Source organism: Neofelis nebulosa, chromosome 15 (genome assembly GCF_028018385.1).
Source record: "Neofelis nebulosa isolate mNeoNeb1 chromosome 15, mNeoNeb1.pri, whole genome shotgun sequence".
Taxonomy (NCBI): Eukaryota; Metazoa; Chordata; class Mammalia; order Carnivora; family Felidae; genus Neofelis; species Neofelis nebulosa.
In genome coordinates this window covers 56,974,049-56,999,712 of record NC_080796.1, presented here as the reverse complement: position 1 = coordinate 56,999,712, position 25,664 = coordinate 56,974,049, and the positions used below count along the sequence as shown (strand labels likewise).

The 25,664-nt window shown below is 35.9% G+C and overlaps 1 protein-coding gene across 3 annotated transcripts in view; it reads right to left on the bottom strand.

The window, feature by feature from the left end:
• The window catches only part of BRINP3 (BMP/retinoic acid inducible neural specific 3), a 422,919-nt gene that overhangs the window by 192,997 nt on the left and 204,258 nt on the right, over positions 1-25,664 (bottom strand). For all 3 annotated transcript variants that reach the window (XM_058700030.1, XM_058700032.1, XM_058700031.1), the window contains exon 4: positions 2,762-2,952. In XM_058700030.1, the coding sequence (XP_058556013.1) occupies positions 2,762-2,952 (191 nt within the window). The remainder of the gene's footprint in view (positions 1-2,761; positions 2,953-25,664) is intronic.

The window sequence follows — 25,664 nt, the reverse complement described above, 5'->3', positions numbered from 1 at the left end:
CCTCTCTCTGCCTGTCTCTCTCTCAAAATAGATAAATAAACTTAAAAATAGTCACTTCTCTAAAGCTCTCTTCTACCACACAGCTAGATTATGAGTTTCATGAAGACTTCCCATCCCAGTTGTATCACAGAACGGAAAAACAATGCCTGTGTGCAATACTTACACCATTAAAACATGTTGATTTTTGTGATACAGACTCTGCTTGCTTGTGGGAGAACAGAAGTACATACAAATATCCATAAGTTTTTTTTTTCTTTTTTTCCCCCAATCCCTAGCACCCTGAACTGCTCCACATGCAGACGGAGTATACACCCCTTTATCAGGCCTGGGACAGCTGGGCCCTCCAGACCTGTGGAGCTGGGGCCAAGTACCAACCACCTGCACAGGTTCCAGTAAGGAGGAGGCCCACCCCCCGTAAACTACCCTGAAGTGGCAGCTACAGACTGACAACAGTCAGTTCCCATTTGGACTTGTTGCCTGATGGGGTCCAGGGTTTCTCCAACAGCTAGGAGTCCCTGGTGTCTCACTAAATGAAATTCCAGCCAACCAGCAAGTCCCTGTCCTATGATGGCAGGCCAGTATCCTCCAGCTCTGTCTTCGTGGGGGGATACACACATCTGGGTAATTTACTACTCGGAGATAAGCAGATGCCTTTTGTCCCCAAGATCCTACTCCTGTGACCAGGCCTCTCTAGACCCATGTCCTGGTCCAAGTCCCTAGTGACCCTCCATTAAGTTTTGACACAAAATGTGAATGAATGTTTCTTGCTGAATAAAGTACAAAACTCTATTACAAAATTCTACTTGGTGCTGAGAAAAAAAACAATAGCCATATAATAAACATACTTACAATAATGATGTCTTCTATTAGAAAATACGCTTTAAGTTACTGTTTATATCATTGAAATTGATTTCTGAGAAAGTCTCTGACTCCTCAGAAACCTCTAGCTAAATATCTCTAACAGTATCCTATCTTACAGTATTTTTAAATTAACTAAAATATCTGTATTCATGTTGGCTACATTTTTATCTAGACAGCATAAATACTATTCATATACTTGATTATCCAACATAACTCCTATAGTCAGAAGTAGACTAATTATAATTGTGTAATTTACATCTACAGAATTCTTTTAACCAACTTCATCTATTAGCGATCTTGAAGACAGGTAGTATTATTTATGTAACCCATATGATAAAGATATTTCTATATCACATTTTATTCTCTCCTGTATATCTTGAACAATATATACATGGTGCAAATTTTCCATAGCATTCCCAAAATACTGAAGTACTAGTTTTTCAATTAACTTACAAAACAAATTCACACATTAATTTTAAAATTATAAAGCAAAAAAATGATATATTTAATGACAGATTTTTACATTAATTACGAAATGTTACAGCTGAAACACTAAGAAATGCTCTTTGTATTTTATTTTGCTCTTGTTAACTTAGTCTAGGATGACCTTATCACATTGCAATGGGTTTGTTTGTTTTGCAGTGGCCATTGAACAAACACAACAACATGCTGATTTAAAATTGCCAGAGAAATGTGTCAAAAAATCTAATGTTTTTGAAGTCACCATCTGTCTGCCTGTCTGTATCTCTCTCCCTCTGTCTCTCTCTTTTTTAATTAGAGGGACCCCTTGGGGTGCTTGGGTGACTCAGTTGGTTAAGTGTCCAACTTCAGCTCAGGTCATGATCTTATGTTTCATGAGTTTGGGCCCTATGTCAGGCTTTGTGCTGACAGCTAGAGCCTGGAGCCCGCTTTGGATTCTGTATCTTCCTCTCTCTCTCTGCCCCTCCCCCGCTCATGCTCTGACTCCCTCTCAAAAATAAATAAACATTAATTTATAAATAAGTAAGTAGGGGCGCCTGGGTGGCTCAGTCGGTTAAGCATCTGACTTCAGCTCAGGTCATGATCTCACGGTCTGTGAGTTCGAGCCCCGCGTCGGGCTCTGTGCTGACAGCTCAGAGCCTGGAGCCTGTTTCAGATTCTGTGTCTCCCTCTCTCTCTGACCCTCCCCTGTTCATGCTCCATCTCTCTCTGTATCAAAAATAAATAAACGTTAAAAAAATTCATAAAAAAAATTCTATCTAAAAAAATAAAAAATAAAAAATAAAAAAATATAAATAAGTAAGTAAGTAAATAAATAAATAAAATTAAAGGGGCCTTATTCTCACTTTCTCTCAGTTTTGATAAAGTCATCCGTAGTATAGTCAGAGGCAAAAAATTCTAGTGAATTCATGGAATTTACACAATAATTCTAGATTGTGCTATGTCTTGACTTCTAGGAACTTCTATCCAAATACTTGTACTTCTTAATTGTATTTTTAAAATACTGGGGGGGAATATTCCTTAAACCAAGCTGCTTGATGACTTTTGTGTCACTGACACAAAATGTTCTCAGAATGTTTTTAACTACGTACTGTAAAATATGAATATTTGCAAAATAAATTAATATTATTTTAAAAAGTTTCATCCACATACACACTTTAAGGGAGTCTGTGTATCCAGTGCATTTCAATTAACATTAGGGTATGAAATACCTCGACCCAATTATCAAGTCAAAAAACTACACTGAGATAAACACCATTTCATTGAAATACGTTTCAAAACTTATGACAAATGAAAATGTTAAACTGGTTTTTATAACGTAATTTTTTTACATCAGTGAGACATGCAAAGATAAAAAGATGCATTTTAGACCTAGGAATAATAATGGTATGATATCATTTTAGAGTAAAGTCAGTCATACCTTTATGGCAGTGGATGCAATTTGAATGTGGTGAAGTCTCCGAAGGGTGCTGTCCCTGTCAATGAAATAGGAAGCGGCTAGTTGATGTAGCGTCTCCAGAGTGACCAAAGAGCTATTGGTGCTGGAATCACTTCCTTCGGATCTTTTGCTCAACTTCCGCTTGTCCACAAAAATTGTGAGTGACTCCTCTCCTGCATTAATAATATTTAAAATTATTCAATTTTCCACTTAAAATCAATTTTTCATTTATCTGCAGGTGAGGAAGTGTAGATTACAGACATAATGAAACAAAAGACTGATAAGTAACAAAAGGGCAAGTTTTACTTTTGTGTCGCTCACCTGGTACCTAGAAAGGTACTTGAGGTATTGAAGGCTGTAAATACTGACTAGTAAATGGTGAAAAACTCGCTTTCGTGGGACGATTTCTCTGGATTTTTTTGACTTTCATATAGTTTAGCTTACCTAAAACCCCTGTGGCACAAAAGCAAATTAAGAATGGAAAATATGTAATACGAACTTAAGTGTGGTGCATGATACAAAGTTGTATTTACTCAGAAATCTTTACTGTTGATCAGCATGACTAATGGAAACATGACCCAGCATATTACTAAACGCTAGCCATTTTTTAAAGGTTTTAATATTTTAGTAATCTTTATACCCAACGTGGGGCTCAAATTTACAATATCAAGATCAAGAGTCCCATGCTCCACTAACTGAGACAGACAGGTGCCCTTAGCCATGTTTAAAGTGCAGAGAAAACATACACAGTAATACTTTGGATTGCACGTAACTTGTTATGTGAGTGTCACGCAAGATGAGCAAACATTTCTATCATTTTTAACTTGATAAATGAGTGATGTCTTGGAATACAAGGAGTAAGTGATGCCAAACATCACATGATCACAATGGGGCCAATGGTTCTGCGCTCTCTCTCTCTCTCTCTCTTTCTCGTTTGCTCACTGAGGGATTGTGGGTGATCGTCTCCCATACTCGGATGATATTCAGTCTCAGGCCATGGTGTTTGGCAGAAATCAGTGATTTTTCAGAACGTTAGAAGGTGCCCACAACAGGCACTAGTGTATTTTTTGTCCCTTCAAAGCACCTATGGATAGTCCTTTGCTTTTCCAGAAAAGAGTAAGCTTAGGAATGCTTTGCTTCATTCTAGGTCAGGCTGCCTGCAGATATAGACCTTTTCCTCTGTCTTCTGCCCTTTTGCCAGTTGCATTAAACACAGTATATGTCAAGAGTTTATTAATACTGTACTGTAGTCAACATCTGTTGGTGATAGTGAAAGTTGTCCTACACAATAATCCTCCTCTCTCTTGTCTCCCTCACACTATCCACGAAGGTTTTCAAAGGTAAGTTCAAGTTAGTTCGTTTATTTCTTTATAAATAAATTTCTTTATATTTCTTTACTTTGTATTTCCTGTATTATTTTGTATTATGTTACAATATTATAATCATTTTATATGAATTTTTGGGGGTTGTGGGATGAATCATCTGTTTTCCATTATTTCTTATGGGGAAATTCACTTTGATATACAAGTGCTTTGATTTAAAATCATGTTTCCAGAATGAATTATGGTCGCAAATGAAGGTTTTACTATATACAAATATAGTTATGTAAATATATGTATTAAATTCAGAGGTTCCTGACATGTGGCATTATATACAAATATTATGTGTTAATAAGCTCTGTGGAAATCACTAACCTCAATGGAAGATTTAAGTATTGCCAATGGATTTTCAAAGGTGAAATTTAAGGTATAATATAATTAAGTTGCAATTTTCAATGTTCAAATGTTTATAAAAATATCAATGTTATTTAAGCTTAACTTTAAGAACTTGCTCTCTACGGATTTCCATATTCTTGGATATTCATCTAACACATAATTGTCAGAATTGATGCTTACTCTTATTCTTTCAGTAACCCACTGTGTAGGGGGCATTATGCCGGCTTAGAAAGTGACAACCCAGTTTTAGAAAATACCAAATAAATAAAATAATGTTAATTTTAAAATGACATATCCTTGGAGACTATTCAATTCTAAGTAACAGCTTATATTTATCCACAAGAGATCAGGTCAACTGATATCAGAAATGAAGTATTAACAGTGTTATTTCTGAAAGGTCACATTCTCAGTTTGTATTTGGATCCTAACAGGCAGAGTAGAAATAAGCAGCCTAACTACAGCAGCTGAAAAAAAAAAAACTCTCAAAAATATGAATGAGTAGGTCCAATTATGAACAGCATTAGGTCATGTGCATGATAAATGGCTTTCAGGTGAGAACATCTGGAGGAGAAAAGTGAATATATATGTAAATTACTAAACAAGCAAATAAAAAGTCCCCACTGACTACTTACCCCCAGAAAAAGAGGATTAACTAGTGTGGAAATTTGAGTGAATGTATCTCAGAAAGACCAGTGAATTGTAGAAAAAGAAAATCACCTATGTGCCAAGTTTGGGAGAGAATACCAAAACAAACAACATCCTGTACATGGATGTAGAAAAAAACAGTTCTGTGGTAGTCTGAGAACTCATAATGAGGGTGTATCACAGATGCAAGTGCTATGGTCTGAATGTTTGTTCCCCTCAGAATGTATATGTGAAATCTTAGCCCCCAAAGATGAAGGGATTAACAGGTGGTGCTTTGGGGAGGTGTTTAGATCAGAGCCCACATCAATGGAATTAGTGCTTTTATAAAAGAAGTTCCAAGAGAGCTCCCTTGCCCCTTCCGCCACATGAAAATACAAGACTATGCAATACTGAAAAGGGCTCTAACCTAACCATGATGGTGCTTTGACCTTAGACTTCCAGGTTCCAGAAGAGTGAGCAATAAATTTCTGCTGTTTTTAAGCCACCCAGTCTGTGGTGTTCTATTGCAGCCCAAATAGACTAATACAGCAAGAGGCAGGTCTTACGAAGTAAGGTTAAAAACAAAATGACGAAGATCTTGGTAAATGTAAATTAAAAGAAAACAAAGTTAACAATCTTGATATCAGATATTGTAGAATTCGGACCAAATATTAATAAGTGAGAAAAAGAAAAACACTGCATAGTGAGTACTAAAGACTGAAACTTGTCAAGTTGTTTTAATGACAACACTTTTAATAAAGCAGAAAATACCGGAGATATAGGTTAAAATAGTACAAGAAATGCAAATTCAAAATATATTGATATAGCACTTTGCAATTACGGAATTTGCCCAAATCCGAAAGTTTGACAACCTTGCCAAAGATGTTGGCAAACTGGAAGAAAACATGCCCTCTGATATATTGCTGATGGTAATGCAAAATGATGTAACCAGAGAGAGATCTGGCAATAGTTAGCAATGATTGACTCAGCAATTCTACTTTTAAAATCTATCCCAAAAAACACTGGTTAAGATATGCAAAAAGCTTCTTACTGTGGCTTTATTTGAAATATTTGTAGCAACCCAGAGACCTCATCAGTAAGAATAAACTATGTTGCATCTACAAAGTAGAATACACTGCAGCCACAAGAAAGAAGTGAGAGGGGCGCCTGGGTGACTCAGTTGCTTCAGCCTCTGACTTGATTTGGGCTCCATTCATGATCTCCCCGGTTTGTGGGTTGTCTGGCATTGGGCTCTGCACTGACAGTGTGGGAGCCTGCTTGGGATTCTCTGCCTCTTTCTCTGCTCGTTCCCTGTACACATGCTCTCTGTCTTTCATTCTCTCTCTCTCTCAAAAATAAATAGACATTAAAAACAGAAGAGAAAAAAAAGTGAAAAATGACTTAAAACATTTATTCACATAAGTAAGTTTTATGAGTTTAATATTATGACTAAAACAAAATTGTGGATGATTTGGCAGTTCTCCAGGGATTTTATTTAGAAAGTACACCGAAATATCCAAGTTTAGCCTCCTTGCATTTACAGTGTTTTCTACAGATTCCTGTAGATGGAAAGAAGCGTAACTATCTATTCTTTGAAATAATATCTAATTTTTCTTCAATTCAGTGATACATTAAATTTAAAATTTTGGTTCAATTGATTTATTAGAAATTAGTTTTGCCTTCTGGAGATTCAAGAAAGCCTTTTAAATACGTAAGGAGAGTCATCCTCACGGTCTCTTTTTGTATAGTAGTGACTTTTCTTATTACTGGAGCTGTCCAACATGAATTGAAAAAGTATACATCATTGAGCAGAGGAGATAATTAGACCACTAGAATGGACTCTTTCACTGAATTATGAGGTACTGGAAGGAAGAAAAATATAGAATTAATTGTTATAGTTTCAATGTAACTATGCCAACTGCTAGTGCCAAACAGATTTGAGCTTTAATACTGGCTTATATTTAGTAACTGAATGACCTTGAATTGTATAACTTGACTCAATTTCCTCTCATGGAACTTGAGTATAGTATTCCTTCTACTAAGAGGAGCTATAGGCATGAAACAGATAACATCCATAAAAGGTTTAGAATACGACTAGACTGCAGTAAGAATTTGAAAGTTGTTGGCAAGGTATTATTCTCTTTTATTCACCCAATTTCTTAAACTTAAAATAAAATAACTCATTCCATATCTGCACATTTCTAGTAATTTTAGCTGCATTGTCATATTTGTGATGGACAGAAGCCTCTATTTCTACTTCTTTTCCTGGTCCTACAATCTGTATCCACACATAGAAAGTAAATATCTCTCAAAATAGTCCTTTAAATACTGTATCCCTCTATATGTCTTCACTCTTCTGATGAAAACTCCTTAGTAGGAATTTTATTAATTCCTTCGTAGGCCCTCAGTTGAGTCATATCTCATGCAAAAAGAGAGGAGTAGCATAAACTTATTTTAAAAGCAAATTAAAATACGTGATTTAAAAATATTTTGCAGAGAGGTGCCTGGGTGGCTCTGTTGGTTAGGTGTCCAACTGTTGATTTCAGCTCACGTCATGATCCCGTGGTTTGTGGGTTCCAGCCCAGTGTCAGGTTCCTGACAGCTCAGAGCCTGCTTGGGATTCTCTCTCTCTCCCTCTGTCTCTGCCCCTCCCCTGCTTGCACACACACTCTCTCTCTCCCTCTCTCTCAAAATAAATAAATAAACTTAAAAAAAGAATATTTTGCAGATGTTAGAGTGCCTCATGATAATTTAGAAAATGACACGTAACAAAAACTAAGGATTACTATTTCAGAGTGGTCCTATGTTACAATATGAATGATAACAAATACTAATATAAGTTCAAGCAATCAAAGATGTGCATAGAAAAACGATGGCCCATAATCATCATCATGAGTAACAGTAGTTTCCATTCATTATCTACTGGAGATTAAAAAAAAAATATATCTCCTTTGTTTTCCAAAGTGTCTACATTTGCTTGTAAGGTATAGGTCAATGTGTTTTCCTCCTTCTATCCTGAGAGTAAATATATATTATAGTGCACAGAGACAATCAAAAGAAAAATATTGTAAATATTAATATACATTTATTACTAGTTTTACAGTTCAATCTTTGTTGTTATTAATTTGAAGGAATTATGATGTAATATGAGAAAGGAAAACATGAGTTTTGGAGTCAGCTGTATAGGAAGGTAAATCCTGACAGCCCATAGGCCCCTAACTTGATGACTATGGGTCTTTGGTAAAGTTATACATGCCCTTAGCCTTCCCATTTTTAAAAGACAGGCAATAGCTTACTCTCACCTGTTTGAAAAGACTAAGCAATATAATTCCTCCATAGACCCTGGCAGAACACATCTAAGGTGTATAATAAATGTTGGTTTCCTCTATTTTCCTTTTTTTTTTTTTTTTTTTTTTTTTTTTTTGGTTAGGGCCTAACAGCAAATGAGAAGGTTTTAAATTTTTATAAGTTAGCATTTCATAGATACTGTATTTCACCACAGGAATCTGGACTTAGTCAAAACTGGTTTCTACTGGATCTTATAATCAAGATATATGGGATTATTAGAGATAGCAGTTGGTTATTCTTTCTAACAATTGGATAAAGGGAATCCATTCAGAAGCTGCCCATAGTTCTTGTCTACAGTTGAACATTAATCCACATATGCAGAAGCTTTCCCTGCAGTGAAGCATGAGAGGCAGTTTAAATTACCTTAATTGTTCTCTCATGAATACCTTGTTTTAAACCCTTAGTTACAACAGACAACATTGCGATGTAAGCTGGGTAGTTTATGCTAAATTTCAAGTGTTATAAATCATGGATTGTTAAATATCTAAGATATTTTAACAAAGCTACTCAATCTACATTGAAAAGAGGCCTATTTCTTTCCTCTCAGAGATCTGGTCTTTTTAGGTTATATATAACTACCATGTTTTGAGGATGTTTATGGTCTTCACGTTCTTTGAAAGTTTCACAGTCAGTCTTAAGGAAGAATGCATTTTGGATTTTAATTGTAACTTTTTCTTAAGTGTTTGATTATAAAAGTTTATCCAAATTCTACATAAATAACACAATATTCAGATTTGAAAACTGAGATATTATTCAATCAACTAAAATTTGTGTTCGTATGCCATTTTTATTCATATTTTTTTAAGCCAGCTGTAGCTCATAAGCATGACATGAGTACCAAAGGGCATCCACACATTTTGTAAAAACTAAATGTGATTCTGAAAATGATTCAACATTCTGAGTTTGTTAGAAAGTGAAAAGGATTAATGACTGTGGATATAAAAAGATGTGATCATTTCACACAGAAATCATGCAGCTGTGTCTTTTACAACTAAAATAATGTGGTCATTTATGGACATTAAGAGTACATATTGAAAAATGCTTTTAGGGAGAATGCAAAACAGAAAACAATAAAACAATAACAAAAAACAATCATGACCTTAATGTCATCCTATGATTGGCTCGTAAGAGGTGATGAGGTACATTTGATATGCAATGGACCTCATAATAATGTATTTTTCTGTCCTGATTTTCAAATCATCTACGTTATGTCCATGAAGAAGAGAAACTTTAAAGAACTTTTGCCCTACTATATTTTCCTTGGATTTTCTCAATCTGCATTTCTCAATCTGCATATATATATATATATATATGAGAATGCATATATATATATATATATATATATATATAACCATATATATATATGGTTATTGAGGATAAAGGTAATGCTTTCAAAAAGTCAGAACAAGTCAGAAAACAATGGATAATAGAATGAGTAAAAACATCCTAAGGATAAATAAATAATGATGATGCAGTAGATTGCATTATCTTTGTAATTATTTTCTGCACTATCATGGATGCAAACACGCATACATGGATCAATGGTAAATTGTAAAGAAGAACTATAAACAGTTCATGGGTGATTCCCTTTAAACTGGAATTGGAAAGGATAACACTCTGGTCAGTAGAATACATAAGAGCCAGTAGGTCATGATCTAGTACAAGTTTTTGAGAGGCATTGCAAAGTTACACAAACTCTTTAGCTTTTTGTCTCTGCCAGGAGGACAGCGTGTTCCAAAGAAAACGTTCTTCAGCTTGATTCTTGGAATGAGGAGACAACCAGAGCAGAATCATGGAGGATCCACAATCAAAGCATATTAGGGAGACACAGCTATTATAGTTAAAGTCCACTGAGGGTTGTTCGTTTGTTTATTTTGTGTTTTATTTCTTTAATATGATGACAATAACTCTTATATGTTGACTGTATTTTATGTTATCATTGTTCTGCTTTTGGGTTAGTGTACCAACCTATAACATATAACATTCTGTTCAGACAAACACATACACACACACACGCACACACACAACTTTAAACTTATGGCAGATGTCTGCCTGGTCATTCAATTTCCTTACACTGGAAGATCTGATCGTGAATGTCTGTTTTGCTTTTTGTCAGGTTTACTTATAAAGAACTGCCATAAAAATCTTTCTCTTAGGAATAATCAGTGCAAACACAGCTTAATGTAATTGTAGGTTTTACTTTTGATGTAACATTTTAACTGAAAAACATTATCCTACTTTTTGGTAATGAGAGATTACATTATTTCTTGTGCTAAAATATGATAATATTTTGTTCACTATGAATGAGCATTCTTTCTTAGTTTAACATGTTAAAAGGCAAACATCCTGATGATATCTTTCTACTAATGTAGTGTTCTTGAAAAAAAAACAACACTGGTTCAGAAACAAATAGATATTAAAAAACATCAATCTGAGAAAACTAGGCTTCTGACAAGAAGCAGAGCCAAATATATAAAAGAAGTAAAAACAGACTTGTTGGCTTAACACCAGTTGGCATCTGCAAGATATTACGGAAAGGAAATAACTGGTCTTATAGAGCTTCAACAAAGAAACATAATGTGTTTTGCAAAACACTCCAAATGAGAGCAACTGACTTTATGATTATTAACAGTTATCCCCCACAACATCTGAGAAAATTCTAAACAAAATGACCCAGATCATAATATTCTCTATAGAACAATGACATGAAAGAACTAGAAATAAATAGTTCCCATGTCAGATGAAATTGAATCGACCCTGAGTGAAATGCAATGAAGTCCCCTCTATGTTGGGAGTTGTTTACAAACTATGTTATAATGAACATTTTTGTTACATATATAGTTATAGACTCCTGTTATTATTTTGGTAAGATTAATTTTCAGAAGTGAGACTTCTGGAAGAGTCTGGAAGAACTTTGGAAGAGTCTGGAAGAACAGTCTAAATTTATATAGATACTCTAAATAGTGCTGTTCATACTTAATGTGTATATAAATCACCCACAGATCTTGTTAACGTGTAGATTCTGATTCATTAATCTGAGGTGGAATCTGAGACTCTGCAGTTCAAACAAACTCCAAGGTGGTGCTGGCTGTTGAACCATGAACCACACTTGAGTAATGAGGCTCTAAACCACAGTAAACTTATTACCAGTTTAAACGTCTGTATTTATTAGTCACCTGTGTGTTCCTTTAAGGAAGGTCTTGGGTCTTTGCATTGTTCTAGGTAACTCAGTACGTGTTTGTCAAACAGTGGACATTTATCTACCTTACCAAACTGCTATGAAGAGGAAAAAAACCCAAACAATATAATTTATAAAATTCCAAAACTTAACATTTATCTTTTGACTTAGTTGCCAGTAAGGTCATTATTAAGATCAATCGGCATAGCAATTTTAATCCCATTTTCTTTTGTGTTATATATATGATTATTTATATAAATGGCTTCAAAGCATTTCAATAGATAACTGTCTTATACACCAAAAAAAATAATTAACAATATTGTTTTAATTTTCACTTTTAAAACATTTAATTTATCAGAGAAATATTAGAGATACAAGGTGAAAGAGAGAGATGAGAGACTGAGACAGAGAGGAATAGATATAACTAATCTTAAGTAGCATGAGTATATACTTATTTCTAAAAAACAGTATGGCAGGTTTTCTTTAAATATATATTTTTTTCCTTTTCAATACCATTAGCTTACTGATTCCCTGGGATACAAGTTTCAGAAAAGATTGCTTTTCCTTTCAGTTTTTTTCTTAAAGCAGACTATGCATTCTAATAGAGGAAATAGTTCCATGCATTTTCAGTGAGTATTTCTTTTTGCTCAAGAAATAAATTACATATATTTTTTATCAGATTTGCGCCTTTAATTATGTTATAGTTAAACTAAAATAAAATAATTTATATTTCCTAAGATGAGGCCAAATGAAAATGAGAAACAGTCACTAATCGATTTTGAAAGAGGGTTGTATATGATGTAGAGTTAAAACTATCTGTGGACACTTTATACAGAATGTAATTTACATAGAGAAGAGTGAGAATCGAGTATTTCTGAAATTAAACAAGGATATTTGGAATCTTACCCTCATAAGGATGCAAGGAAATTTTTAAAAATTGAATTGCTGTTCTACCTATAGTGTATGTTACTGCCTGACTCTGCTCTGTTCTTCTTGAAAGAAATACACATGCCAGCAACATATGGTAACACGTTTCAAGCTAGAGCTTTGCAACCATAACAACTTATATACTAAGTGGTTATTGAGGTAGTATTCATTATTATAAGTTTTTTAACATTTATTTATTTTTGGGAGATGGAGAGAGACAGAGCATGAGTGGGGGAGGGGCAGAGAGAGAGGGAGACACAGAACCCGAAGCAGGCTCCAGGATCCGAGCTGTCAGCACAGAGCCCGACACGTGGCTCAAACTCACAAACTGTGAGATCATGACCCGAGCCGAAGTCGGATGCTTAAACAACTGAGCCACCAAGGAGCCCCAGTAGTATTCATTATAATAAATAACTATGCTAGTAAGTTAATGCTACTGTGGACATTCAATCATGTGTTTTTCCATTGTAATAACAAAGCAAATATTTTCTTTATATAAAAAAATTACATATCTGATAAAATGCTTAAGTTGAATAATGGGGTAATGACAAGATATGTTCTCATAAGAAGCACTTGCACGAAAAAAATTAATAAAAACCACACACATTAAAAAAAATATAACTATTTCCACTAAAAATTTAATCATGGCTTTTAAAACTCTGTGCATTCAAAGCCAGTAGTCAAACAGGACTTGTTTTTATGTTACTGAGAGTGAAAAATATTTTCCAAAGTTGCAAATGAACAAATCTTAATAGATTATCTAGTTGCTTCTAGAATGAATTTCAGTTTGTTTTTAAAACTATCTCTATCAAGTAAAGAGTACTTTTTCCAGCACTCCTCTTCCTGGGAAGGTATTTTTCCCAAACAATCCTTATTGTCCCTGCATTCCTGATTCTGCCAGAAGAAGTGCAGTGAGTGAGTTAACAGAGAGGCTGGTGTAGGAAAGCAACTTATGTGAGTAACCCCACCTCTTCCTCTTTCTCTACAGGTTGTGCTTGTCAGGAGAGAGCACAAGCTTTGTTCTCCTCTTCAGTGTGTTAGGCTTTAGAGAGCCTGGGTTGATAGGGAACCACACATATGCTCTTGAGACTATATGTGGCTCAGGGCTGTAACAATGACTCTTACACAAATCTGCATAATACTGGAGATGGGGATCAGGTCCCATTTAAAATTACTATAGGGGTGCAAGGGTGGCTCAGTAGGTTGAGTGTCAGACTCTTGATTTTCGCTCAGGTCATGATCTCACAGTTCATGGCATCAAGCCCCACATCGGGCTCTGCACTGACAGCACAGAAGCTGCTTGGGATTCTCTCTCTCCCTGTCTCTCTGTCCCTCTCCCATTAGTGCACTTGTGTGTGCTCTCTCTCTCTCTCTCTCTAATAAATAAACATTAAAAAATAAAATCACTATAAACATTTTGTTACAAGGTTTTATAAAATTTTAAGTGGAATTTTTGGGCTCCATCTTGCATAGTCTTTTGTCTTTTTCATTTGGTGCAGAACCTAGGTTTGTTGCTTCATAGTGGGCACCCTCCCTCTCCCGTCAACCCAGTAGGTTTAAGATCTTTTTCTTTTTTTTCCTATTCTCATTTGTTGTTGTCCTATATTCAGTACACAGATACACTTTTATTTCAGTGTTTGTCATATATTGTATTATAATGAAATATATTATAAAAGCAGTCATGAAATATATTCCATAGCTAGAAATCAATATATCCCAGTAGTGCAATCTTTTTCAAGATTGATTCTTCAAATTGAGTAGCTTAGTTTAGATATTTAACCAGTGATGGAGTTTAGATATCATTATCCAAATAGAAGCAAGCTGAATTACTCTATTGATAAATAGTCTGGAAGCTATAAGATGAAATAAATGTGGAAAATGATATAGATTGAAGAAGGTTTTTTTATAATTTATTTTTCCCTATAGGGAGATAATTCAATCACTGGCTTTATCTATCATAAAATATCCCATTAAAGGCTTCAAATATGCTATCCAAAGTTTTATGTCTAAGTCAATAATATGATGTACTAAATAACTCAGGGAAAAAAGACATTTTTCATTTATTTGTTTTTCATCACCTTAGTACTGACAGTGAATATTTTATACTCAACTCGTTTTTAAAAATGTTTAAGTTTAGTTGAAGATCTAGTTACTTAAGAAGCAAAAACAACTGTCTTTTCATTTAAAATGTTTACTTATATACATAATATCCTCAGTGTGCTATTATTAGGGTTGTTACTTAGTTAAGAGAGAGAATTAGCTCCAATTAAACACCACAAATCTCATTTTTTAATGGAAAAACACAATTACATGTTCAACTAGGTGAAACATGTAAAACTAAACTATACTTACAACAACAAAAAAGGCTTAGTGGAATTACAACAGCAATATTTAAAAAATCGTCTGAAATCAAGCTGGTGTACTTGTTAATTGTAAATAGGTTATATCCTTAAGCTATGTAAATAATTTCATGCATTTTAGCTAAATTATTAACATCATCCAGCAGAGATTCTTGAAAGAAAACATAAGTAATATTTACAGAAAAAAAAAAAGAAAATTCCAATAGAAAATGTAAGGAACACTAAATCTAAGTAATAGTCAGAGGTTAGAAGGCTAGTGAGTATGGCAATTCTATTTCTTCCCCTTCTTCACCCCCCAGCCCCACCTTACTCCACTCTGCCTTTAAGAAAACGCTTGAATTGGGGCGCCTGGGTGGCGCAGTCGGTTAAGCGTCCGACTTCAGCCAGGTCACGATCTCGCGGTCCGTGAGTTCGAGCCCCGCGTCAGGCTCTGGGCCGATGGCTCGGAGCCTGGAGCCTGTTTCCGATTCTGTGTCTCCCTCTCTCTCTGCCCCTCCCCCGTTCATGCTCTGTCTCTCTCTGTCCCAAAAATAAAAAAAAAAAAAAAAAAAAAAAATGTTGAAGAAAACGCTTGAATAAGACTTAAATAACTAAAGAAAAGCAATTTTAAGAGACTATATTATCATCATTGAATAATCAACCTGAAGAAAAGATTTAATCCCACAAAGGATTTTTGAACCATGTTCATAAAAACAAATAAAAACATACACGACAAAAACCAATCTGAAGGCCCAAATGTGGCATTCACAATGCCAAAGCAATGAAAACAATTAAAAAGTCACCTTTTTAATTTCTGTCTCTGCCTTTCCCCTGTTACTTTCTTCTTTTCTTATTTGGAGAATATATTTTATATTCTGAAATTCTTCTCCACAATGAAGCCTGATAGGAGTATAAGACTACTGAACTTAAAAAAAATAATAATAACGTTTAAGTATTATTGAGAGACATAGAACATGAGCATGGGAGGGGCAGAGAGAGGGGGAGACACATAATCTGAAGCAGGCTCCAGGCTCTGAGCTGTTAGCACAGAGCCTGAATTGGGGCTGTAACTCACAAACCATGAGATATGACCTGAGCTGATGCCAGATGTTTAACTGACTGAACCACCCAGGTGCTCCCAAACCACTGAACTTTTTAAAGGAAGTTAGACAGGGTGACAGGATGGCTCAGTCAGTTAAGCATCCAACTCTTGATCATGGCTCAGGTCATAATCTCATGGTTTGTGAGTTAGAGCCCCACATGGGGTTCTGCATTGACAGCCCAGAGCCTGCTTGGGACTCTCTCTCTCCACCTTTCTCTCTGTCCTTTCGCCATTCATGCTCTCTGTCTCTCTCTCAAAGTAAGTAAACTTAAAAAAAATAAAAATAAATAAAATAAGTTAGAGTAATGATTTTCACTTTTACTTCAAATTTTATTGTATTAATAATCATTGACCTCACTAACCTATATAGATGCAGCTTTCACAGAATAAGTTTTTAAAATTATTGGGATATTTTATAATTATTTCTATCTGCACTGCTGTAATAACAATAACATGAGTGCATTGCGTGTTGACATCATACCATACATTGTGCCAAGAATATTTTCCTACATAGACATTAATCTTCCCATGACCCTACCACACAGATATTACTCTCCCACTTTCTCCTAAAAACAACCTAAAATCACAGAAGTTACTTAGCATTTTTTAACAATTTCACAATTAGTTCAAAAAAGGTGGGGGAGTTAATTTTCAATACCAGCTTTGTCTGATCTCTTCATCATATTATTTAGTGTATTGATTTATGAAGGACAGAGATAATGAGTTTTCATGGCTGACCTTTCTTGTCTCCCTGAACCATCTACATCTTCCACCTGTAATTCCTTAAGGCCACCTGACACTTATATTTCCTCAATGTGCCCAGGAATTTCCTTTACCAACTTCTCCATGCCTTGCTCACCTGCTCTTGCTTGCATCCTGATTCTCTCCAATTCTGAATCTTTGTTTAACCGACTGTTTTGGTTCTTTGTGTTTGCTTTTCATTCACCTTTCTTCTTGAATTAGATCTCGGTTACTCTCTGTGTGTATCATATTTTTGACATCTATTTGGTGAACTTGAAAACCACAGCCTCTAAGCAAAGTGTAATCTCACATATTAATTTAACAAATATTTCATAAGTAGAAAGGGGGAGGGGCAAAGTTGGTGGAGCAGCATGGAAATTTTCTGTTTCTTTCATTCTTGAAATGCAGCTATGTCAGCATCAAACCATTCTGCACACCCAGAAAATTGATCTGAGCACCGATCAACAATCTGCATAACTTAAAGCACATAACTTGGCAGGTATGTGGCACAGAGAGGTACAATGGGGAAGAGAGAAGCTGCAGGGGCGTGGAGAGTTGTTTTTGTTTGCAGAGACAGGACAGAGATGGAGCGGGGGAGAGTACAAGAAAAGCACTTTCCTCAAAAGCAGCTGGAGCAAAAGAGTAGAAACACTCTCAGGAACTGAACCAGCAAGGGAGAAAGGAGAAGTTTTGCTGCCTTTAGGACTCTATAAACAGGGGAGCGCAGAGTTGGAAACTCTGCAGCTGGATACCTGGCAGTGCTCTGGTAGGAAGAACAAATCCCCAGGAGCAGACAGCAAGGTCCAAGGGGTCCTCAGGCCACACGGGGAAAGATGGTTCCCCGGCCAGGAGGACATTTGGTAGAGGCCGTGCAGTGTACACACGGGAAAAGGTCCCAGCGGACCCCAGATTACAGCCACACTTGCTGGTGGAACAAAGATGCTAAGGTATGAAGAAGCCTGGCACCAGATGTGTGTTGTGATTTACCATAGTCCTTGAACCGCTGCTGCTACATGATTGTGTGAAATTTTTCTGGGACATTGGGTATCTACAGTGGTGCAGTCGCATGACTGTTCTCAGGGTGGCCGACAACTGGCCCTGACTCCACAAGACCCTTCTCCAGAAGGTAGGAGCAGGTTCAAGCTACAGGACCTTCAGAAGTGAAGGGTTTGGAAACACAGCCCCATCTCAGATAAAATTTGGGAGGTAGGTACCACTTGGCAGGCTGACAGCTTGGTCCCAGCCAGTGGAGATGCAGGTAGCGGATAGAAGCTCGAGACAAAGGAGAGGTGCTTGATTGCCATTTGGTGAGAGCACAGAGATTTGATGCTAGAGACTGGGAAGATGGAGGATGTCATTTTCACCTCCCCTGCCCATGCTCACAGGCACATAAGCATGCCACACCAATCCACCCCAGTAAGCTAAGCAGTAACACCTAGTGGAGTATAGAGTCATTAAACCAAGTCCTGTCCACCTACATCAAACATGCCCTAGAGGCACCACAAGTTTCCCCCCCGCTTTGTGCTTAGTGTACATACTATAAGTACGTACTTCATAGTTTGATTTCTAGGGGAAACTGCATGTAATTTTGTTAGGATTCCATTCTCTCCGATGGTCCATCTAATTTTATTTTTCTTATTCTTGGATACAAAAAGAGACTTTTTTTCTGTTTTTATAAAAAAGATTTTTCTTTATTTTTCTACTATATTTTACTACTTTTTGTACATTGTTTAGTCTATTTTACTTTATTCATTTCATTTTATTCTATTTTATTGTATGACTTTTTTTAAATCTTTAAACATATCTTACTTTTTTTTCATTTTTTTTTCTTTTATTTCCCTTTCTTCTCTCTTCTATCAAGCTTCTTTCAACAACCAGAAGAAAACACACCTTGGATCTAGCTTTCTTTATTTGATTTTTTGTGTGTTCTTTTTAATTTTTTTTAATTTTATTTTTAATTCTATGAACTCTTTTCTTTCTCCAAAATGATGAAATGAAGGAATTCACCCCAAAAGAATGAACAGGAAGAAATGACAGCCAGGGACTTAATCAACACAGATATAAACAAGATATCTGAAACAGAATTTAGAGTCACAATAATAAGAATACTATCTGGGGTTGGAAAAAATCATAGAACCCCTCTCTGTAGAGATAAAAGTAAAATCTAGTCAGGATGAAGTTAAAAATGCAATAACTGAGATGGAATCTCAAATGGATGCCACAGAAGCAAGGGTAAATGAAGCAGAGCAGCGAATCAGTGATAGAGAAGACAAACTTATGGCCAATAATGAAGCAGAAAAAAAGAGGGAAACTAAGGCAAAAGAGCACGATATAAGAATTAGAGAAACTCAATGACTCATTAAAAAGGAACACCATCCGAATCATAGGGGCCCCAGAAGAGGAAGAGAGGGTAAAAAGAGTAGAAGGTTTATGTGAGCAAATCATAGTGGAAGACTTTCCTAACCTGGGCAAAGACACAGACATCAAAATCCAGGACGCACAGAGAACTCCCATTAGATTCAACAAAAACTGATCATCAACAAGGCATATCATAGTCAAATTCACAAAATATACAGACAAGGAAAGAATTATGAAAGCAGCAAGGAAATAAAAAAGGCCTTAACCTATAAGGGAAGACACATCAGTTTCACAGCAGACCTATCCACAGAAGCTTAACATGTCAAAAAAGAGTGGCAGGATATAGTCAATGTGCTGAGTTGGAAAAAATATGCAGCCAAGAATTCTTTATCTAGCAAAGCTGTCATTCAAAATAGAAGAAGAAATAAAGAATTTACCAGACAAACAAAAACTACAAGCATTTGTGACTTCTAAACCAGTTTTTCAAGAAATTTTAAGGGGACTCTCTGAGGGGAGAAAATATAAAATAGAACAAAAAAGACCAAAAGCAACAAAGACTAGAAAGGACCAGAGAACACCACCAGAAACTTCAACTGTACAGGCAACACAATGGCAATAAGTTAATACCTTTCTTTATCCACTCTTAATGTCAAAGGACTAAATGCTCCAATCAAAAGACATAGGGTAACAAAATGTATGAGAAAACAAGTTCCATCTATATGCTGTTTACAAGATACTCATTTTAGAGCTAAAGATACCAGCAGATTGAAAGTTAGGGGATGGAGAACCATCTATCATAATAATGGTTGCCAAGGAAAGCTGGAGAAAGCCATACTCATATCAGACAATCTAGATTTTAAAATAAGGACTGTAACAAGAGATGAAGAAGGGCATTGTATCATAATTAAGGAGGCTATCCACCAAGAAGGTCTAACAATTGTAACCATTTATGCCGCAAATGTGATGGATCCAAATATATCAATCAGTTAATCACAAACATAAAGAAACTCATTGACAATAATACCACAATGATGGGGGACTTCAACACCCCACTTGCAGCAATGTAAGCAGGAAATCAACAAGGAAATAATGGCTTTGAATGATTCACTGGACTGGATGGGCTTAACGGATATATCCAGAACATTTCATCCTAAAGCAGCAGATCTTCTTGAGTGCACATGGAACATTCTCCAGAATAGAGCACATACTGGGACACAAATCAGCCCTTAACAAGTACAAAAAGATCGAGATCATACCTTGCATATTTTCACACCACAACACTATGAAAGTCAAAATCAACCACAAGAAAATTTTGGAAAGACAACAGATACTTGGAGAGTAAATAACATCCTACTAGAGAATGAATGGGTTAACCAAGAAGTTAAGGAGGAAATTAAAAAGTGCATGGAAGCCAATGAAAATGATAACACCACAGTCCAAAGCCAAAATCTCTGGGATGCAACAAAGACGGTCATAGGAGGGATTTATATAACAATTCAGGCCTTCCTAAAGAAGGAAGAAAGGTCTCAGGTACACAACATTAATGTTACACCTTAAAGAGCTGGAAAAAGAACAGCAAATAAAACCCCAAACCAGAAGAAGATTGGAAAAAAAAAAAAGATTAGAGTGGAAATCAATGCTATGGAAAACAAAAACAAAAACAAAACAAAACAAACAAACAAACAAACAAAAGCAGTAGAAAAGATCAATGAAACCAGGAGCTGGTTCTCTGAAAGAATTAACAAAATTGATAAACCCCCTAGCCAGTTTGATACCCCAAAAAAAGGGAAGGACCCAAATAAATAAAATCAAGGATGAAAGAGGAGAGATCATAACCAACATTGCAGAAATAAAACAAAAATAAGAGAATATTAGGAGCAATTATATGCCTATAAATTGGGCAATCTGGAAGAGCTAGACAGATTCCTAGAAACATATAAACTACCAAAACTGAAACAAGAAGAAATAGAAAATTTGATCAGACCCATAACCAGTAAAGAAAATGAATTAGTAATCAAAAACCTCCCAGGGGCACCTGAGTGGCTCAGTTGGTTAAGCTTCCAACTTCAGTTAGCAGTCTGTGAGTTCAAGCCCCGCATTGGGGTCTTTGCTGACACCTCAGCACCTGGAGCCTACTTCAGATTCTGTGTCTCCCTCTCTCTCTGCCCCTACCCTGCTTGTGCTCTATCTCTCTCTGTCTCTCAAAAATGAATAAATATAAGAAAAAAATCCCAAAAAACAAGAGTCCAGGGCCAGGTGGCTTTACAGGGGGATTCTACCAAACGTTTAAAGAAGAGTTAACACTTATTCTCTTGAAGTTGTTCCAAAAAATAGAAATGGAGTAAAAACTTCTAAACTCTTTCTATGAAGCTAGCATTACCTTGATTCCAAAACCAGACAGAGAACCCCCCACTAAAAAGGAGAAGTATGGACTAACTTCCCTGATGAACATGCATGCGAAAATTCTCAACAAGGTACTAGCCAACTTGTTCCAACAATGCATTAAAAGAATTATTCACCATGATCAAGTGGGATTCATTCCTGGGCTGCAGGGCTGGTTCGATATCTACAAATCAATCAATGTGATACATCACATTAATAAAAGAAAGGGCAAGAACCACATGATACTCTCAATAGATGTAGAGAAAGCATTTGACAAAATATAGCATCCTTTCTTGATAAAAACCCTCAAGAAAGTAGGGATAGAAGGACCATACCTCAAGATCATAACAGCCATGTAGGAGAGACCCATTGCTAATATCATCCTGCATGGGGTAAAACTGAGAGCTTTCCCACTAAGGTCAGGAACACGACAAGGATGTCCACTTTCACCACTGGTATTCAACATAGTATTGGAAGTCCTAGACTCAGAAATCAGGTAACAGAAAGGAATGAAAGCATCCAAATCAGCCAGGAGGAAGTCAAATTTTCACTCTTCACAGACCACATGATACTCTATATGGAAAACCCAAAAGATTCCACCAAAAACTGCCAGGACTGATCCATGAATTCAGCAAAGTAATAGGATACAAAATCAATGCACAGAAATCAGTTGCATTTTGATGCACCAAGAATGAAGCAACAGAAAGAGAAATCAAGGAATGGATCCCATTTACAATTGCACCAAAACCATAAAATACCTAGGAATAAACCTAACCAAAGAGGTGAAATTTTTATACACTGAAAACTATAGAAAGCTTATGAAAGAAACTGAAGAAGACACAAAGAAATGAAAAAAATATTCTATGCTCATGGATTGGAAGAACAAATATTGCTAAAACATCAATACTATACAAAGTGATCTACAAATTTATGCAATCCTTATCAAAATAACACCAGCATTCTTCACAGAGCTAGAACAAACAATCGTAAAACTTGTATGGAACCAGAAAAGACCCTGAATAGCCAAAGCAGTCCTGGAAAAGAAAAACAAAGCTGGAGGTATCACAATCTCAGACTTTAGCCTGTATTACATAGCTGTAGTCATCAAGACAGTGTGGTACTGGCACAAAAACAGACACTCAAATCGATGGAATAGAATAGAAAACCCAGAAATGAACCCACAAACGTATGGCCAACTAATCTTTAACAAAGCAGGAAAGAATATCCAATGGAATAAAGACAGTCTCTTCAGCAAATGATGTTGAGAAAACTGGACAGTGACATGCAGAAGAATGAACCTGGACCATTTTCTCATACCGTACACAAAAATAAACTCAAAGTGGATGAAAGACCTAAATGTAAGATAGGAAGCCATCAAAATCCTAAGGAGAAAGCAGGCAAAACCCTCTTGACCTCGGCCAAAGCAATTTCTTACTCAACACGTCTCCAGAAGCAAGGGAATAAAAAGCAATAATGAACTATTATTGGAACCTCATCAAGATAAAAAGCTTCTGCACAATGATGGAAACAATCAGCAAAACTAAAAGGCAACCAACAGAATGGGAGAAGATATTTGCAAATGACATATCAAATAAAGGGTCAGTATCCAAAATCTATAAAGAACTTACCAAACTCAACACCCAAAAAACAAATAATCCAATGAAGAAATGGGCAAAAGATATGAATAGACACTTTTCAAAAGAAACATCCAAATGGCTAACAGACACATGAAAAAAATGCTGAACATCACTATCAGGGAAGTACAAATAAAAATTACAATGAGATACCACCTCACACCAGTCAGAATGCTAACTTTAACAACCCAGGCAACAGCATATGCTGGTGATGATGCAGAGAAAGGGGGACTCTTTTGCACTGCTGGTGGGAATGCAAGCTGGTGCAGCCACTCTGGAAGACAGTACAGAGGCTCGTCAAAAAATTAAAGGTAGAACTACCCAATGACCCAGCAATTGCACTACTAGGAATTTATCCAAAGGTTACAGGGATGCTATTTCAAAGGGATGAATGCACCCCAATGCTTATAGCAGCACTACCAACAAAAACCAAAGTATGGAAAGAGCCCAAGCATCCATCAACAGATGAATGGATAAAGAAGATGTGGTATATACATACAATGGAGTATTCCTCAGCAATCAAAAAGAATGAAATCTTGCCTTTTGCAACAATGTGGATGGAACTAGAGGGTATTACACTAAGCAAGATTTCTCAGAGAAAGACAAATGTCACATTGATTTCACTCATATGTGGAATTTAAAATACAAGACAGATGAACATAGGGAAAGGGAAGCAAACATAATATAAAAACAAGGAGGGAGACAAAACAACAACAACAACAAAAGACTCATAAATAGAACAAACTGAGGGTTGTTGGAGGGGTTGTGGGTTGGGGGATCGCTAAACGGGCAAGGGCCACTGAGGAAGACACTTGTAGGGATGAGCACTGGGTGTTATATGTAGCAGATGAATCACTGGATTCTATTTCTGAAATCATTATTGTACTATATACTAACTAACTTGGATGTAAATTAAAAAATAAAAATAAATAATAAAAAAATATTTAAAAAAATTAGGATCCAGGGACACCTGGCTGTCTCAGTCAGTAGAGCACGTGACTGTTGCTCTCAGGGGTCGTGAGTTCGAGCTCCATGTTGGGGGTAGAGATTATTTAAGAAAATAAAAATAAAAATCAGGATCCAAATAAAACAAACAAACAAAAAAACCAAAATATTTCATGAGGATATATTGTGCGCTTCTAACTATGAGAGTGAATTGATGACAAATATAAGCAAGTCCCTTTTTTTCAAGGAAATACGCAGAAATTACAGATAATAAATAAGGAAACTAATGAATAAAATATCTCACATAAAAATAAATACTATAAAAAAGGTGCCTGAGTGGCTCAGTAGGTTAAGCATCCAAGTCTTGATTTTGGCTCAGGTCATGATCTCATGGTTTGTTTGGGATTCTCTTTCCCTCTCTCTCTTTGTCCCTCTTACACTTGTGCTCTCTCTCAAAATAAATACTAAAACATGAAAAAATAAAATAAATACAATTAAGAACACAAAGTAAGATCATAAAATAGTAGAGACTATTGGTGGACAACTAGGCACTGTTCCTGGAGGTATGGACAGGAAAGCCCTCTGGGGAAAGTAACATTTAAGCAGAAATACTGACCAGAAACACTTGAAGGTCATTCTCACTGAAAAATACAGCATGATGAGGAAAGAGCAAAGTTGAGGTCTGTGATGAAAGTCAGTGCCAGATCACTCATGTAGTGCATTATAAGCCATAGCAAGACATTTGGATTTTAAGTGGCTAGTTATAGGTCTTAATTGACACAGGGAATTATTTGACCTGATTCAAGTTTTATAAGGATCTGTGTGGAGCATGACCTTAGGAGTATTCTGGGAGAAACATGATGACTTGGTCTAGGGATGTTCAAGTAAAAGTCAGAAAGGTTTGACATGGGATATATTTGGGGGGGGGGGAATACTGGCACGACTTACTGACAGACTGGACTGGCAGGTGAAGGAAATAAATGACTCATTTTCTAAGATAGGAAAACTGAAGAACTTAAGTGGCCTTTCACACCACCTCCCCATTGGTGTGAATCAGTTTGCCCGTATTTAGTAAACTTACTGGGAACTGACAAGGAAGCAGGAAATCACTGTTTCCATGGCTTTCCTACTCAATTATATCAGTGCTCTTCATTATAGGAAAAAGTAACATCTATTTCTAAATAAAATGGCTGGACATTATTTAAAGTCCTGCAAGAAATGAAATACATGGAATTCTGGGATACTTTTAAGTTTTAGGAAAATTGTATTTTCCCTATTACATGTTACCTCCCCAAATATCATTTAAGTGTATTCAAAATGCTGAATTATACATCACTATGATAAATAAACATATTTAATGATGTTAAAACCACCATTTTCTTAATTTTTAAACATTTATAAATTGAAGAAGTGACTTTATTAATCTCTACTTTTACATTGTACATCATAATTGACATTTATTGATCAGTCTTTTCATATCATATATCCACCACAATCAAAAATACTAAAATAGTGCTACAAATATAATTTTAGATCTTTGAGGTTTACTCCAGGGAAATTTTCCTGCTCTCTGCAACCTGAAGTGATGACTT